The sequence below is a fragment of the Melanostigma gelatinosum genome, assembly GCF_949748355.1.
Source record: "Melanostigma gelatinosum genome assembly, chromosome: 10".
NCBI classification, from domain to species: domain Eukaryota; kingdom Metazoa; phylum Chordata; class Actinopteri; order Perciformes; family Zoarcidae; genus Melanostigma; species Melanostigma gelatinosum.
Window position 1 is genome coordinate 22396030 of NC_136643.1, and position 17965 is coordinate 22413994.

The 17965-nt window shown below is 41.9% G+C and overlaps 2 protein-coding genes across 2 annotated transcripts; one reads left to right on the top strand and one right to left on the bottom strand.

Moving 5' to 3' along the window:
* Positions 1-983: 983 nt before the first annotated feature.
* On the top strand, positions 984-4795 carry cnot11 (CCR4-NOT transcription complex, subunit 11). The gene is made up of 7 exons (XM_079277673.1): positions 984-1641; positions 1875-2039; positions 2235-2387; positions 2949-3151; positions 3253-3455; positions 3793-3889; positions 4246-4795. Exons 1-7 carry the CDS (start codon positions 1323-1325, stop codon positions 4441-4443), a joined length of 1338 nt encoding a protein of 445 aa, XP_079133799.1. The 5' UTR covers positions 984-1322; the 3' UTR covers positions 4444-4795.
* Positions 4796-5129: 334 nt separating this feature from the next.
* lcp1 (lymphocyte cytosolic protein 1 (L-plastin)) lies at positions 5130-17768 on the bottom strand. The gene is made up of 16 exons (XM_079277231.1): positions 17644-17768; positions 12572-12653; positions 11995-12143; positions 11725-11848; positions 11400-11532; positions 10781-10862; positions 10516-10681; positions 10103-10245; positions 9683-9778; positions 8855-9050; positions 7998-8076; positions 7782-7896; positions 7028-7161; positions 6609-6729; positions 5721-5845; positions 5130-5586 (listed from the first exon to the last, which is right to left on the bottom strand). Exons 2-16 carry the CDS (start codon positions 12636-12638, stop codon positions 5454-5456), a joined length of 1863 nt encoding a protein of 620 aa, XP_079133357.1. The 5' UTR covers positions 12639-12653; positions 17644-17768; the 3' UTR covers positions 5130-5453.
* Between the last annotated feature and the right edge of the window lie 197 nt (positions 17769-17965).

Here is a 17965-nt window from a genome sequence, read left to right on the forward strand (position 1 = left end):
AAGGCCTCTCAGGAAGTTAAGTTTTGAGTGCACAGAATTGCTGCATGTCCTGACAACGCAACCTGTATGTCAGTGGAATAGTGTGAAACTAAAGCAGGAATGTTTATGTTTTTGAGAAAATGTTTTAAAACGAGTTATTTAAAAAATGGCTTGAGTTCCATCATCCTCACACCAGTTGTAAAACTAATTAAAAGTAATAAATATGGTTAATCGTCAGCTCTAGACATTGTGTGGACACTGTCACATTTACTAATTTATATAAACATAATGCAAGATTCAGCATTTACCGGTATAACAAACTGTAAAACGTGTTTAAAAAATGTAATTATTTAAAAATGTATTTACTTAATTACTTTAATAGTTAAAGACAAACCCCCTGATTCATGACTCTAAATATACAAACTCAAAACCTTTATTTTCATTATCATTAATGCAACTGTATATTTGATAAATGATGAGATAAATGTGCTGTAAAGTTGGGCCTAAAATATTTGCCTCTGAGATGTAGTGAAGTAGAAAGTAAAAAATGGAGATAGTGAAGTACAAGTATCTAAAATTGTACTTAGTGTATGTACAGTACCTGAGTAAATTAACTTAGTCACTTACTAACATTGATTATCATTATTGCTCCAGCAAGATGCTGACAAGGGCCATTTAAGGGGTTACAACTTTTACCGTTACTCCAGCGCAAGCCCCGGAAGTACATCGCAAGGGCTTGTGGGTAAAGAGGGTTATTAGCCAGTCAAGTTAGTGTTCATTTCTGGTCAGTTTTATCTTTAAAAGCGTTAGCTAGGAGGTAAGTGGTTCATACACATTACAATAAAACTGGATTTAAAGTCACGTATTATCGTAAAGTGTTAGCGCGAGGGTTTTCTCTTGAGGACAACAGTCCCGATTTGTGCGGGAAGTGAAACCCTGGAACATGAAACTACGCTACCCACAATGCAACGCTCCGGAGGGGTCAAATCTGAATTTAAACGGCTAAAGCAGCAGAGCTGTGTTTAACAGTTCTCTTCACGCTTCAACCAGACCATAATAACTCAGCTCGGTGGATGTTTCGTGGTGTTGTGTAGACGTATGTAGCTACCGACCCGATCAGCGTGGGTTTCCTCGGACAGACTCTTCCGTTTGTGCCATGACTTTTACCGGATTTTGCCAGTTGGCGCTGCTAGGCTAAGCTAACTCGTTGCTAACGTGTGATGACTTTCAGTGCGTTCTGTGACGTCTCGCAGGTGATGACAGATCAACGGTATTAACGGTAACTACAGTTTTATTATAACGCCATTCTCCGAAGAGTCACGTCACCGAGGAGCGAGGAGACCATGACCCTCGCCCCGAAGGAGCTGTCCAACCTGCTGAGCATCATATCGGAGGAGGCATGCACCAACACCTTCGAGAGCCTCTCCACCAACTTCCACCACTACTTCGGGAAAGCGGAGCACTTCCGGGTGGGTTCGGTGCTGGTCATGCTCCTCCAGCAGCCGGACCTGCTTCCAAGCTCTCCGCAGCGGCTCACCGCGCTCTACCTGCTGTGGGAGATGTACCGCACGGAGCCGCTGGCCGCTAACCCGTTCGCCGCAGTGTTTGCACACCTTCTGAATCCATCACCTGCCGGGGAGGAGCCGGAGAAGGTGCTCTCAGGTAGGTGTGTGTGTGTGTGTAGGTCTGTGGCTGTGTGTGTTAAATATTAATATATATATATTTGACATTTCTGAGCCAAATATTGTACTTCTTACTCTACTACATTGATTGATAACTTAAGTTACTTTGTAGATGCAGATTAAATGATACATTTTATTTAAAAAAACACAATATACATTTTAGCATCATTAGTCTGACACATTTGTCTGTTCTGTGTCACGTGACCTCTGCAGGCTTCCTGCCTCCCATCACCCAGCCAGAGAAGTTCTTCCTGTCTCAGCTGATGTTGGCACCGCCGAGGGATCTCTTCAAAAAGACGCCCAGGCAGGTGTCGTGCATGGACGTCGGCAACATGCCCCAGTCCATAGACATCAGTGGGCTGCAGCTAGCGTTAGCAGGTCAGTGCTCGGCTACACCACTGTTCAGCTACTGGAAAAAAACAACACTGCTTGTGTTTAAAGGCTGGAGCTTTACTTGTTTGCTGAAAAGTTAACAATTTGAGCATTTTACAAATTTGTTGGAGCACACACACCACCAGCCTGCTCCTTGTTTTTGTAATTTTTTTTTCCGTGTTTTGTGTGTTTGTTGTGCAGAGCGTCAGTCAGAGCTGCCCACTCAGAGCAAAGCAAGCTTCCCCAGCATCCTGAACGACCCAGATCCAGATTCATCCAACTCAGGATTCGACAGCTCCGTGGCCAATCAGATCATCGAGTCTCTGGTCACAGGGCCCCGCCCTCCTCTGGAGAGTAAGTGTTTTTGATGCTGATGTTGTTTTTAAAGTTGAAGAATTGGTCATCGTGTAGAAAACAGAAACAAAGTTACAGGACGTCTCTGATCTGTGTTTGAACAGAAGGAACCAGGGACTCAGTTTAGTTCAATGTGGCAGATAGTGAACGTTAACGCACTGGTTTCTATTCACATGAAAAGAAAACATTTGATTTGTTGCATGTTATAATGTAGTCTTCTGTCCAATCTTCTGTATTTTGTCTTTTGACTGAGTGCTAATAGCTCAGCTGGTTGCAGACAAAGTGAAATCTTAAATTTATGTCTTTAAACTCAACCTGCTCTACATGTCACTTTGGCAAGTAACCAGGTGAATTTTAGGTAATTTGGAGTCCATATTAAACTCCACAACACAAAAACACATTTGTCAGGTGAAGTGGTTCCATGTTCTAGTGCCCAGGTTACATAACAAAGTGAGAAACCACCAAACAGAAGCTGCTCTAGATCTCAGAGTCCTCATCCCTTCTCTCTCGACTCCTTAAAATGTGCGTCCAAACAACCTGTCCACCCGTCTCCGTCCTCAGGTCACTTTCGGCCGGAGTTCATCCGGCCGCCGCCTCCTCTGCACGTGTGCGAGGATGAGCTGGCGTGGCTGAACCCCACCGAGCCGGACCACAGCGTCCGATGGGATCGCTCCATGTGCGTGAAGAACAGCACCGGCGTGGAGATCAAACGTGTCATGTCCAAGGCCTTCAAGAGCCCGCTGTCCGCCCAGCAGCAGTCACAGGTGAGCTCGTGTCCCGCTGTGTCAGTCACATGGTTGTTTAAAGCCCATTGGTTCCTAGTAGATTCATTCAGTGTTGATTTACTTCATCTCTCTCTCTCCAGCTGCTGGCCGAGTTGGAGAAGGACCCAAAGTTGGTTTATCACATCGGTCTGTCCCCGGCGAAGCTCCCTGACCTGGTGGAGAACAACCCACTGGTGGCCATCGAGATGCTGCTGAAGCTGATGCAGAGTAGCCAGATCACGGAGTATTTCTCCGTGCTGGTGAACATGGACATGTCGCTGCACTCCATGGAGGTCGTCAACAGGTGATGCCACTGCAGTAAAATGTCCCGTGTTCCTAAATTTAACTGAGATCATCATGTTTGTAGCATCGCTGTCCTGAGAGAAGCCACGTTAACGAACCTTATTTCAGCTTTGTGACATTACATTTTCCAGCTTATCTAAGAGGGTTTTTATTTAGCTGAAGAAGCGGGATCATTTTCTCAACATAAAGAAACTCTTCATCCTTCAGTTGATCACAAACATTCAATATCAACACATCTGTCATGTGGTGGACACGTCTTTAAAGGTGCCACTTCTTCTTTAAATGTCGATGATTTAATTAAATTTATTTTTCTTAAATCACTGCTCGTGCTTCCTCAGGTTGACCACAGCTGTGGATTTACCTCCAGAGTTCATCCACCTCTACATCTCCAACTGCATCTCCACCTGTGAGCAAATCAAAGACAAGTACATGCAGGTAGAGTACAACACTTTGCTCATAACTACAGTTAAAATGCTGTTTTATCAGATCTTCGGTCGAACAAAAACAGACAGAAATTCATTGAATGTCTCTTGAGATGCCAAAAATGTCAGTAATTCTCCTGTACATTCATTGTTTATTCATTTATAATAATTATTTCATACAAGATATATTCACAATGCCAGATGATTAAAACAGAATAACAACTAAACTGTTCAGGCCCAGTATTTGGTCCATCTAGTGCAGTCTAATACAACAGCGCTGCATTAAATCCTCCCTCCTGAAGGTTTATAATGCTTTTAGTTTGTAGCTCGAGAGTCGTTTTAACTGACATTTACGACGCTGTCCTCCAGAACCGCCTGGTCCGTCTGGTCTGCGTCTTCCTCCAGTCGCTGATCCGAAACAAGATCATCAACGTCCAGGACCTCTTCATCGAGGTTCAGGCCTTCTGCATCGAGTTCAGCCGCATCCGAGAAGCCGCCGGCCTATTCCGCCTCCTCAAGACCCTGGACACCGGAGACAACCCCGGCGAGGCCAAACCGGCCAAATAACGACGCTCACAGAGACACTGCACGGACGGTGGAAGTGGCCCGAATTACTAAAATAATGCCACGTTTATCAAAACTATCAGAGGGACGTTGTTTGTTTCAACATTCTTCATGTCTTTGTACGTCACAGGAGCCGGAACTAAAGCCAGTTAATATTGTAAATATGTAGTGACGGTTTCTTCAGACCTTAAAATCCAGTTCTGCCTCTGAACTCTGGCACCATTTCCCCCTTTTCTCTTTTCCAGAAGTTTAAAAAAAAAAAGGATCAACTGCGTTCACCTTTTAATTTTTTTTAACCAGGGCTCTCTTTCCTTTGGAAATCTTGCGATTTTTCTCAAATTAAACAGAGTGTTTAATTCAATCTTGTGGTATTTCTGTTCTTTCATTGATGTTTTAATTTATCAGGTAAATATTTATGACATGAATCAACTGAATGCAGCTAAACATTTATGAAGACACAACGGGGCTGAGGCACTGAGGACTTTACTGTCTGTAGACGTCGAGCTGACCCTCAGTGTGAGAAACGTGTTCTCTCGAATCAGATGTTCAGATTTATACCACTCGTGTTTGTACGCCAATTATAAACATTCAGTCATGTCAGCATAGACGAGCTTTTCAGGCAGCGTTAAGTGACAAGTGATATTAGTTGTTACAGGACAATGTCTCGTACAATAACGACACAGTTCTTAATACAAAAATCGGTTTATTTGTTTAATACATTTGGCGTTACCCTGCTTCACTGCTGCACATAAGTGAGATGTTTTAAAAAAGAGAACGGCAATATTACAAAGTTTAACAATCCGATTGCTTTAAATTGTTTGTAGAATCGAACTCCAGGAAGTTCTGTTTGAGTTTAAAGTCTGGATTTTTCTAAAGTGTGTGTAAAAGGAATAGACTGCAGTGGTTGTACCAAAATAAACTTTAATGTCCCGTTGCCTTCAGACATCACTGTTCCTAAATGTGTACCCGGTCAGAAACCCTGTATATCCAATATATTTAGGTGGCTGTGGTCGTTAGGCTCTCTTCATGCCGCGGGCCATGAGGCAGGCGAACACCGTCATCACCATCTTAGGTTTCACCTCCACCAGGTCCTCGGGCAGCGCGTACACCCGGGTGCCGATCTTCCTGGCCATGGAGATGGCGTACCTGTCAACACAATGACGGCGATGAGAAGAACTGTCTCCAAACACCGACTCACAATCTCGCTCTTTCTACAAGACTTCAACATTTCACAGAAGATGGAAATTATGTGAAATAATTAGTAACAAATGTGTCAATACTTTGCATTGTTGAGTTTCTCCTCTTCAGTTAGATCTTCTGTCTTCAGCAGGTCGTATCTGATCGATCCGGGCTGGATCGCATCGATCAAGTCCAGAACTGGCATACTGCTGCTGATAGACCCGTCCTACACACACACATAATGAACCTCTGTCTAACCAGAACTGCACAGCTGCCAGTGGAACTACAAATAAAACTGTCAAAGGAAAGGATGCCATAAATATATCATAAAAAAGTCAAGAGTATAGTATGTCATAAGACATTGTCTAAATACTGTATGAATTTAAAAAATATTATTTACACAATATCTGATCTAATAGTTAGGCTGCCTGATAGTTGTTTTTATATCATTCAGTGTATCAAACCTCCATACTTTGAGGTTTGAAACAGCCTCAAGTCTGACTTGTGGTGGCCAGTTTACTGACATCTTACCTCATATCTGGGTGACAATTAAAAATAAAAAACAACCTCTATTGTCACTACTTTGGCTTGAAATCATCTTTGCTGAAGATACTATGCATCTGACACAGTGAGTTTAGATTTCAACATTGAAAACAAAAACTGAAAAACATTGAAACAATTGTAAAAATTTCAGCTGAAAAAGAAAACGTTTCCAAAAAAACGTTTCCAACAACAAATAAACAAAACACACTTGTTATTATTTTTGACACACTTCGTCAGAAAATTGCAAATAAAAACACCAGAATGAAAATATATTAAATATGTCAAAATAAAATGTAATGGTCAGTTAATTATAAAATAAATTAAAAAGTGTGTTAAATTCCAATGTTTCTTTTACAACTTCAGGTTCTGTTTTCAATGCAAGCATCTATGTTATGTTCCTTGCTCCACAACATGTGAGTTGATGTGTATCTTTGTGCTTCAGTTACCTTAAAGCTGGAGATTTTGGATTTTCCAGCCTGTGTGAGCATGTCGTTGACCCAGGTCACGATGGTGTCATCCGTCACTTTCTGACCGTCGCCCAGGTCCTCCAGGATGTTCAGCGTGTACCTGAGGGAACAGACAGCGATCAGCCCCGTCACCACAGGCAGCATGAGGGGAGAGCACAACAACACCTGCTTTCAAAATAAAAGCTTCACCTGACCAGGGTTGATGCAAAAACATAAGGTCTTCTTTTATAGCGGAGGGAACTGAATTAAATGCTTTTAAAGACGTGTCGTTTGCTGAAACATACTTTTCAGAGCCACTTTGGTACTTAAAACACTATTTTTGTTTATTCCTTTAGGAAAACAGATGTTTTTGTTCCCTCTTTAAAAGTGAAAGGTTTAAAAAACAAAGGTGTTGTTACCTCCTCATGAGCTGCCAGAGCAGAGCGAGGGTGAGCTTTCGATTCCCTGCGTTCAGGTCCTGACCTGCGATTCCCACCAGGGAGAATTTGGCCTCCTTCTTCCCCAACTCCACTGCGTAGTTACAGTTCTCCAGCTGGAACACAGAATAATTATATTCTGTTTTAGTTACAGTCCAGTTGTATTAGCTGGAAGTATTTCATTTTTAGAGCTACACAAACAGTTTCTTTCTGCTTTTTCAGTGCGTCGAAAAGCATGTTGTGTGTGTGTTCAAATCACACAGTGATCAGGCTTAATCTGTTGACTTCTGAGTGTGCTGTCACACATTATTCTCCCACAATGCAATGCACAAAGGACATGGTGGAGCTGCTCTTAGCTGGACAAAATTGAAATCACTTGCAGGAGGTGAGACGGCTCCAGAAATATCTCAGAAAACTAAAATATGACACACATATTGTAGAACTTCCTGTTGGAGTTGAAAAAGGAAAGTGTGTGTTGATATTTTTATAACAACACACACACACACCCACACACACACTTGTCAAATACTTTGGTTTGTGACCAAATTCCTGAAAAACGAATGACTTTCCTGTCAGCCTCATTTGTTCTTTGTGTTTATTGCTAATCACAAGATGATGAACCGTTAAACCTGCTGGCATCAGCATGTTAGTATTTGCTGAGCTTTTTCTCAGTATTTAAACTCTAGCGTGAAACATCATTGTCAATCGTAACAGACTTGAACTTTGCTTGTCGTACCTTCTTCATGTTGCTGCCCAGTTTAGAGTACGGAGGCTTGTTGACTTTGTCCCAGTCCACCGGTACCTTGATCTTCTCGTACAGCTGGAAGATCACCAGTGCGTCATCGATGTCTCTGTAACAAACACACACATTACATGACTTTCACTGCGGGGCCAACCATCAGATAATGCCAAACCATTGTGGTGGTCAGAGAAGAAGAGCGAGTGTTCTTACACGTAGAGGTGGTTGACACGAGGATTGACCCCCAGTGAGTTCATCCAGTTCCTGAAGGTTCGCTCCTCCCTGGTTTCACCTGGAAGAACAACATCAGTGCTCTGATTAAAAGACAGGAATGACTGAAGTACAGTGTAACATGTGACGTGTTTCTCTGTGTCACAAAAACATGTGAATTTAGTCCAGAGGTTGAGTTCCACTGCTCTTCATACTCATAAATATATCTTAACACGTTTAGCTGCCAACAATATATACAAAATAATATTTATGACATGATTTTCAACCATCAAACAATAAAATACAGTGTGTTTTTCTGTTTTTTTGCGTCGGGAACAAATAAAGCTTAAACTGAGTCTAAATAAAAGCTGTGGAAACAGAACAGGAGTAAAATATTGTGCATTGGGTTACATTTCATGATTTTTCTTTCCTTTTACATTCCAGATGGATGTAAAAGTTGGTACAAGGAGTTATTGATTTCATAAATAATTGATCATTCTGCATCATTTTATTATAATTTGTTTAAATCAGGACAAATATTACTGCAAATATATCAGTTCAAAGCAGCAAACTGTGAACTGCGTCTTTGCGTTTGACAACAATGTAGAAATCCTGAAAGTACAGCGGTCCGACACGTTTTCAATTTCAAATTTCCAGACTTCTCGTGGATTTTTCAGACTTGACTGTGTGACACAGAATGCTGTGACACGACTACAGCGCTTACACGCTTGCAGATGGCCTGAATGTTAATAAATAAATTGCAGCAAATAAAAACGTACCCCCGTCCATCAATAAAGATGTTGAGAGGAGGAGAGAGAAGAACAGATCGTCTCATATTCCTTCTCTGTGGATGAACTCACCTTCGATGGAGCTCCAGTCGATGTCCTGGTTCTCTGGTTTCTTCAGAGCCGGGTACTTGTTGAACAGATTGGCGACAAAAGCCAAGTTCAATTTGGGGTTGCCGCGGACGACATCTGTTGGCATGACGAACTGTCTGCATCCGAGGCGGTCGGCCTGATCCAGCATGCACTCGGCCCGCTTCAGGTCGTCCTTCTCCTGCAGAGATGGACGACGACAACTGTGTTCATCTCACATTCAGATCATCTTTCAAATCACTTCTCTCAGATTTTTATAAAAGCTAGCACCGTTTTATTTCCAAATTTATGATTACTACATTGTATCATTATTATTATTGTTAGACTGTTGCTTTAAAAACAAGCGATTTGAAGGCGTCGCCTCGAGCTTTTTCCACAATTTTTTGACATTTATACCAGAGAATTGAAAGTGATGATCGAAAATAGTCTGCAGATTAATCAAGTAAGTAAATAGTTGTGAGTTTCAGCACTAATTTATATTCATACACTTAGAGTTAGTCTCTCTATATAAGAGCCAAGTGAAAAGTCAAGTCAGTTTTAGATAACCCAAAATCCCTCCTTATCCCCAGAGCCTCGACTAAAACGTAAATTAAATTGTCAACTCCATTTCCAGATGAGAGTAGCAATACCTGATACACGAAGGTTAACAACTGAACTGATGAGATCATTAATTAGACTCAGGAGGTTAAAGGAATAGTTCAACAACCCTTTTCCCACAAAATGACGAACTATTCCTTGAAAGTTAAAGCTGCCAAACTACAGCGATTAAACAGATATTGCACGATTCCTCCACATGATATCGGAGTCTCTCACCCTGAGTCCTGACACGTCGATGGCGATGGGGGGGATTCCCTCCTCGTCTCCTTTGGGTGCCACCTGGTTCAGCAGGTTGTAGTACGCCTTGGAGTCCTGAAACATACACAACAGTTTGGGAGAGCGGAATTTGCCTTCAACAGAACATATTTAATCTGTCTTTTGTTTTTTAAAGCAGATAGAAAAACAACAGCATTGATTTTATTGGAGTGAATCTTCTTTTCTTTGTGTCTATTGTTTTGTCAACAACCAAAGTTGTTGCTCACATCCTCGTTTGTTTGGTAGTCAACCCCTTTACATGAAGTTTAGTAGATTTAGTAGATGTGTGTGTGTGAGTGTGTGTGTGTGTGTGTGTGTGTGTGTGTGTGTGTGTGTGTGTGTGTGTGTGTGTGTGTGTGTGTGTGTGTGTGTGATGATAACCTTGATGTCAGAGCTGAAGTTATTGATCTTGGCACAGCCAGCCTCCTCCAGGTGATAGTTGGCCCAACGCAGCAGCAGTTCCTCCGGGGAAAGTTTCATCAGATCCTCCAGACTTTCTCCATCACGCAGCAGAGCGATCAGAGCTGCACACAGCGTGGAACGTGTTCATCAGTGAGCTTTGGAGGTGCTGCTAGGGTTGATTTTGTTACCTTTGGACAGAGCTAGCCGTTTCCCCTAGTTTCCACTTTTTGTGCTAAGCTAACTGTACAGACTGAACCTCTAACTCCCAGCAAGAAGGCAAATAAGCGTATTTGACTAAATGTGGAACTATTCCTTTAAACTCTGGGGTCATTTTTGAGGCTGTCATTAGTTTTGCTGTTCAAAGTTGAATCAACACACACACACACACACACCTTCATTCCTGCTGAGCTCGATGTCGGCGAACAGCCCGATCTTGATGACCTGCCACAGCAGACCCAGGACCAGGTGCTGCCTGCCCTCCTTCAGGTCCTCAGCTCCGATGTTGACCACGTGGCAGCCGATGGCCGACGACGAGTTCAGAGCCAAGTTCAGGTTCTCCTGTTGGGCCGGACGACACGACGCAGGATGTAAACAAACACACACAGAGCGGAGCAGGTAACAGTGGGACCGAACTGAATCAGACACTTGCTGTCTCACCTGGATCGTGAAAGGTGTGAGCTTCTTCTTGTTGATGGTTCTCTCGTCGATGGTGTCCGGGACAGACAGGTTGATCATCTTACTAACAAGCGAGAACATTGTGACATTTTAACGGACCGTTTATAGAATAAAGCACATCCTTAAAGATACTTTCAACGATAAGTCTGACATTTCGGGAATTACACACTTTGCTTTTTTGCTGAGAATTAGATGACTCATACCACTCTTATGTTTTTACAGTGATTATGAAGCTACAGTCAGCCGAGGGTTAGCTCAGCAGAAAGACTTGCATGGCTCTGTACAAAGGTATTGAAATGAACCTACCAGCACCTAATTTGTTGTTTTTACTCTTCAGTATTTGTATAGATTAGAAAAAACAAGATATAACATATCAATTAGCGAGCTTTCGAGATGTCGGTCGGTGGCTTTTGTAACGCTGTTTCCCACTGTTTCCTGTCTTCATGCTAAGCTAAGCTAAGCGGCTGCTGGCTCCAGCGTCATATACCATTTATAGACATTACAGGCGCATCAATCTGAACATGTAACTTTCAGCAAGAGAGCAAAAGAAGCAAACTTGAGAACTGTTGAAAATTGGTCTATTTCTCTCAGCAGAACGTACCACAGAACGATCCCGTCTCCCATAGCGGTGAACAGGTCGTCGGTGTTGGGATCCATCGGCAGAACATGTTTGCAGTCGGCATCCTTCTCCAGAGCTTTATTGATCCAGTTCACAAAGGCCACTTTCTCCTCCTCTGCAGACACAGGAAAGCACACAGCGGGTCACAGAGAGCAGCCAAAAACAAGGTGCTCTTACAAAAGCCCTGATATATGGAAAATGTTGAACTTGAATACAAATAATACTCTTTCTTCAGCTGTGGGAAAAACAAAAGAAGTTGTACTTTGACAATCCTTAAGGCTGTGTGTGTGTGTCACTGATCACAGACCTGAGTATGAGTGCTGAGTGCCGGACTGCTCTGAGGTTCCTGCCACGTTACAGATTCCCTCCTTTTTATTGATGGCCTTCCTGAAGGTCTTTGCCACCTCCGAGCTCTTCAGCCCGTGGACAATCTGACGGTCGACACACGAGTATGAAGATCAGCAATGAATTCACACCAAAGACAGCTTAGAAAAAGGGAAGCGGTTCAAGGTTTCGACAGCAGGGGGTCAGATCATCTTTGAGCATTTCGTTCTGAACGTTTGGCCGGTGGACTCACCTGAGTAAACTCCTCAAAGGTGAGCTGGTCGGTGGTCTTGGTCAGCTCCTGGACGATCTCTCGGACCCTGTAGCCCGGCAGCGCCAGGTTAGCGGCCCTGAAAAGCTCGGTGAGCTCAGCCTTGCTGATGAACCCATTGTTGTCCACATCTGGAGGAGAATGGAAAGAGGTCAGCGGTCAAACACAGGAAACAGACAGCATAACTTTGATACCGTTTTTCCCTAGTTTCAGAATATTTCTGATGAATGTAACCTTTATTTCTCCGAACTATAAAGAGGACAGACTGGTTTGGATTTATAAATGCTAAAAGTAGAAAACGTCAAATCTTTAAAAGGACAATTTCAAAATGAGTAAGTTACAACTAAAGGGTTTTAGAAAGGATTGATAATTTATCCCAAGGGAAGTTATTGTGCAAATAAAACAATTGTAAACAATGCCAGAAATGTAAACAGGTTAACGGTGATGTGCAAACCTATAATATCTGAAGTTGAGTGTGTTTTGTATATTTCTGATGCACCGGTCCTTTGCTGGTTGAGTCAAAAGAGGAGGTGACAGTATCCTCTGTCAGTTCACTTACCAATCTTGGCGAAGGCTTCTCGAAGTTCCTCCTGTTCCTCCGGAGAGATCGGCATTGGGGTGGTCATGCTGGGAACCTGAAACTGAAACAGAACAAAAAACACAACATCCTTAAGTGAAAAGTCAGAACCTGACAGGATGGAGCGGCTCGGCATACGTGTGTAAAGGAGGAACTCGGTGTCTCCTAATGTTGTGATGAAAACTGCTCATAGTTCTCATTTCTGCCAGCCTCCAACTTCCTGCATCGGCTGCACTTCCTGCCTGACAGAGAAGTGTTTCTTTGTCTGTCGCTGGCGTTTGTAATAAGATCAGCTGGTCCCACAGGTAGTCTGTACTCTGACCGGTGGACTGAGCATCACACTCCTGTTGGATAACTCTGTCAGACTCATGCTGGAAATGGAAAATGAATGCCAGCAGAAGCAGAGAAATCCACTGCTTTTCAAACTGCGTACTTCTTTTTACTTTTAGTACTTTATGTATTTAATTGGGACATACTACTACTTCCTCATTACATTGCACTATGACACTCTTACTCATATATCCGCTGGATTGTGGGTCAAAATAGCCTGAAAAGCTGGCTGTAAAAAGTGCAGTAGGACATCCTGGTATATTTGGCATACTGCATTCTACGTACTACGTACTGACAAATACTAAATACTATGTAGCAGGGGTATTGGTTCAGATGTTCTTCATCTTCCTTACCCACAATGCAACTCTCCCTCAAACAAACATGATGTAACATGCTAATCAGTGGGCTTTGGAGGTGCTGGCAGGTGGATTTACTTACCTTTGGACAGAGTCAGAGCACAGAGTCTTTATGCTAAGCTAAGCTAACTGGCTGCTGGCTGTAGGATCACATGTGGTATCATCTGCACAACTTTAAAGCTACTGAAGGGGAAACTAAAGGGGGAAACGTTCTGTCTTTATTTAGTAATATGAGGTCTCCACACGAATACATTGTGTGTTTTAAATGAACTGCAGCAATATAGTTCTGTAACTGTTAACATCAACTTCTTGTGTCTCAAGAAAGGAAAGAGTTGCACATGAGGAAGAGTGAAGCAATTCTGAGAAGTAGGAAATCACATGACACAGAGGGCATTTTATTTCAGCCTGTGGTGATTCACTGAGACAGTGTGTGTGTGTGTGTGTGTGTGTGTGTGTGTGTGTGTGTGTGTGTGTGTGTGTGTGTGTGTGTGTGTGTGTGTGTGTGTGTGTGTGTGTGTGTGTGTGTGTGTGAGTGTGACATACTGATACTGAGGAGAACACTTGAAACCACAAAGAAGACTTCAACCCTCAAGACGAGTGATTCAACTTCCTGCTCTGCTCGAATAAAAAGAAGAAGAGGAAACACGACGGTGTGAAGACTGAGGCCAAATTAAGCAGTGATGATATATTACAGTATACTGTTCCTGAGACCTGTTCCGCTCATTACAATGGGAGCAAAATATTTTATATTTTATAATATATGTGGTCTCTGCTGTATCAATAATTAACAATTTCTTGCTAAATGCATTCTCAAAACAAATCGTCAGTATATAAACGTGATTTCTAAGACGTAGGGTCATATAGAGAGGTTTCTACCTGATGTATCCTCTTCCAAAGTAGACTTAAAGATAATCAAACCCGAATCAAAGCGTAATCGAGCGGATCCGACTCAAACAGCACGGCGCTCCAACGAACAAGCAGCCAAAGTGGAAAATAAGACCGGTACACATCATTTTTCCTGCACTTCACAGTTCAAAGAGGGTCCAGACCGCATGAGCTGAAGCCTTCAGATCTGTGAGCCAATGAGAACAGAGTGGAGTCCTCATACGTGAGATGTGTTACTTCCTTTGCTGCCACACAAGTATAAAAGCTAACAGGCTGCTGCTTTTACTGTTTTTTATGAAGTTGATTCAGTATAAACTCCTCAATGTTGCTCAACTGACCGGAGAACAACCTGTTCCTGCTGTAGTTATAATTCAAGAGCATTAGTTATCAATTCAATGTGTATAATAAAAATAAAATAAAAACTATTGACCTGACATGCTCCATCATTATCTAAATTTGGAAAAAAAAGATGAAGATAAACTAAAAGTGAAACAAAAAAAATTCAAGAAAAGGTCGAACATTTTATTCTGAATAAATTTGTATTTAAAAAGCATAAAAGGAAACAGATCACTGGTCCTTTGCTCAGAGCAGTGAACATCTCCCACAGTGACTAAACACTGAACACTTTTAGCTGGTACTTTTATCCTAAATATTTCATTTTATTTATTTTGACATTTATTGGGTTGTTTTGTTCCAGCTGATTTGTTGAGATGCTCTGCTACATACTTATTAATTGCCCCACTGCTGAGGATCATAAAAGTTGATTCATTTAATTATAAATTAAACTGAAGATGAATTGATTATCAGTTAGTCTCCTGATTATTTTCTCTGTCAATGCATTATCTGTTTGGTATATTAAATGTCAGATTATAGTGAAAAGAACACTGCAATTTCAAAACGTCTTTTTTCAAAACCCAAAGATGTTCAGTTTATTTTCACATGGGACGCGGAAGACGGCAAATCATCACAACTGAGAATCTAAAAATGTTGGAATTTTGCTTTAAAAATGACTGAAACAATCAACATATTGTCAAAGTAGTTGCCAATCATTTTTCTGTCAATTGACAAAATGTTGCAGCTCTAAATCGAACTGAATTGAATTCAACATTTGGAGCAGAGATGCTGAGGTCAGCTCACCCCAACAGGTTCCAACAGGTTTGGTTGTCGCCTGCATCTAAATCTAACACATCCACGTTGCAACGTGTGATGCTCATGATGCAGGAAAGTGTGAAGTTCTGACGGGGAGTCGGTTGATGTCGATCGTTTCCTGTTTGCTTTCAGATGAAATCAACTTGAAGGCTCTTGATAAAATACATATGAATTCAGTTCTTATCAAACCCCAGCAGCCGACAGTTAAGAACTGAAACTACTTCCTTCAAAATCTCACACTGAGGTATCCATTACTTGTAGATAATATCTTGTGAAACTTTTTTATATGAATGTAAAATAAACATGAATATTAAAATGCAATTTCCCTCCTGCTCCTGCCTCCTGATTGGCTTCTGTCAGATTGATTGAAAGTATCTCTGTTGTCAGGAAAATAACACGATTGATTACCTGCAAACTTTGTTCCATATTATCTTTAATCTTTGTGATACCCGGAAACGTTTCACAATGTTGTTGATTAACATGAATTGATAATCGTTTACGGGTAAAACAACTGAAGTTCATCTTTATCCGCGCACACGTGACCCCTGCATGTTACTGTTAGAACATTTAAAAGCTCAGTTGAAGCTTCAAAGTAAGAGAGGACATCACGTCTCTTCTTTAAAATGTTGTTTTAAGGAACATTTGTTCCTTCTCTAAAGTCTAAATGTGACAGCAGCTCTGCTCTGTCCTGAAGAAGCAGAAATGAAACTCAGCAGCTACAAAGAACCTCTGAACAGTTTTAAACATTCACTTCTCATCAGCTTTGTGCTGATTTTAGTTAAGTGACTCAGTCTGACATTTAAAGGTGCAAAACCGGAGACACTCTGCACGTCTTTACCGTTTCTGCCCGTGGCAACAAGCTCCACCTTCTTTGCAGCCATTTGTATTATTTAATTATCTTAAGTATCATCATTCTTTCCATTGTTTTAATTGACTACTTTAGTTTTGCTCTGTGAAATTGTAGACAAGGAATAAAATAAAGATTAGCAGATTTGTGCTTTCCATTTTAATTCATTTCTTTTGGACCTTACTTTGTGGTTATATTAATGTTTTTATCTTGAAATTTTCTTATGTGTGGACCCCGGGAAGAGGTGGATTTCTCCAACGATTCACAGGGTTCAGATCTCTGTGTGCAGCACCTCAATGTGTAAAACAAGGCAGCGCCACTGAGAGGGTTTGTGGTTTGAATCCCAGTGACGACGCCTAGTCCTGAAACAACTAAGCCATTAGAACTGATTAATTAACCCGCCAACAGTTTTGATCATTGGTTCATAAATAACAAACAGTTGTTGGTTCCAGCTTCTCAAATGTGAGGATTCGCTGCTTTTCTCAGTTTTGTTAATCACTGTAGACTGATTATATTTGGGTTTAAGACAGAACGAGATATTTGAAGAGGTCGACTCCGGCTCTGGGGCATTTTGATTGAATTTTGATTGAATTTGTAGGCATTTTAAACACTAAGTGATGGATCAATTGATTGAAAAAGGAAAACAATTGTTACTTGCAGCCCTAGAGCCGCCTCAGTTTTACTGGGAATCAACCAACTCTCTCCCACTTTGAGTTACTGGGGAACAGACATACAGTGAACGTGGTTATTCAACTGTGAGTGCAATTCAATGTCTGAATCTGTGACTGATCAGAGAAAGAAGACTTTATAAATCAATCTTCAGACAATAAAACAGGATTGTCTCTGAGCAGCGCGGCTTCTATCTGTGAGAGTATATTTGCATGAGCTGAACCTCAGCATGCCTCACACGTGCTTGAGGTTTCACGAACTTTATTCACAACATCAAAGTATGAACGAATAAAGAAACACAGTCCTGAGCTGATGGCGGCGTCTCTGGAAGGATTTTGTAGCAGTTGAAGTAAGGCTAACCGCAAACTTCCCTTTCAGCTCGCTGCAGTGGTTTTAACTTCTTCTTCCTCTCCCCTGAAGGCCTCACTCTGCCTCCAACTGCTCTTATCTTTTCAGTTGTACGAGTTTTATATGATTTGGTTGTCGTGACGGGCACAGAGTTGTAAAACGTAAGCGATCCAGCTTTTAAGTTTTTAGCTGTTGCTTCGTGTTCGTTTAAAGAAGTGGGACAATTTGTTAGCATGAACCTGGCCTGCAGTGAAGAACAGTCAGGGGTTTGGATTATGAAAATATGAATATAATACAACAAAATAAGATCACAAACACACTGTCTTCCCTTCTTGTTCTTTTCTGCCATCCCTCTTTTAAAAAAGAACATACAGAATAATAAAAAAGCTCTCAGGTGTCTTTCATCTCACAGTGATGCCTTCAGGAAACACCAGTGTGGACCAGAGGCCCCCGATCTCACGCGTAGTTACCTGAGAGGTGAGGCGAGGAGGCTGGTGATCTCTGGGCGTGGAGGACTGTGAGTCTCTCTCTTCCTCGGTTGGTTCGTCTGGCTGCTGTGCGACTCACTGCTTGACAGGCAGCGCACTGAGTCGCCACCAAAAGCAGTGCGACGACGCCTCTATTCAAATCTACATGGAAGGAAGTGACATGCAAGCCTTCAGAAACAGGAATGAAAGAGGTTTTGTCTTTATATGGCAATGCACGCTGGCTGCGAGCGAAGGTGACCACCTTGAGATGTTACAGTACCGAGGGCTCCATTTAAAATGCTGTCATGATCAGAATAAGGTGGCG

What these genes read in the sequence shown, in the direction of transcription:
- cnot11 (XM_079277673.1), top strand. Translation starts at nt 1,323, where the DNA reads ATGACCCTCGCCCCGAAGGAGCTGTCCAACCTGCTGAGCATCATATCG. An exon ending in GCCGGAGAAGGTGCTCTCAG is followed by an intron (nt 1,642 to 1,874) that starts GTAGGTGTGTGT and finishes TGACCTCTGCAG; the next exon opens with GCTTCCTGCCTCCCATCACC. An exon ending in TCCATGGAGGTCGTCAACAG is followed by an intron (nt 3,456 to 3,792) that starts GTGATGCCACTG and finishes GTGCTTCCTCAG; the next exon opens with GTTGACCACAGCTGTGGATT.
- lcp1 (XM_079277231.1), bottom strand. Translation starts at nt 12,638, where the DNA reads ATGACCACCCCAATGCCGATCTCTCCGGAGGAACAGGAGGAACTTCGA. An exon ending in CCTTTGAGGAGTTTACTCAG is followed by an intron (nt 11,849 to 11,994) that starts GTGAGTCCACCG and finishes GTCGACCGTCAG; the next exon opens with ATTGTCCACGGGCTGAAGAG. An exon ending in ACTTCAGCTCTGACATCAAG is followed by an intron (nt 9,779 to 10,102) that starts GTTATCATCACA and finishes TGTATGTTTCAG; the next exon opens with GACTCCAAGGCGTACTACAA.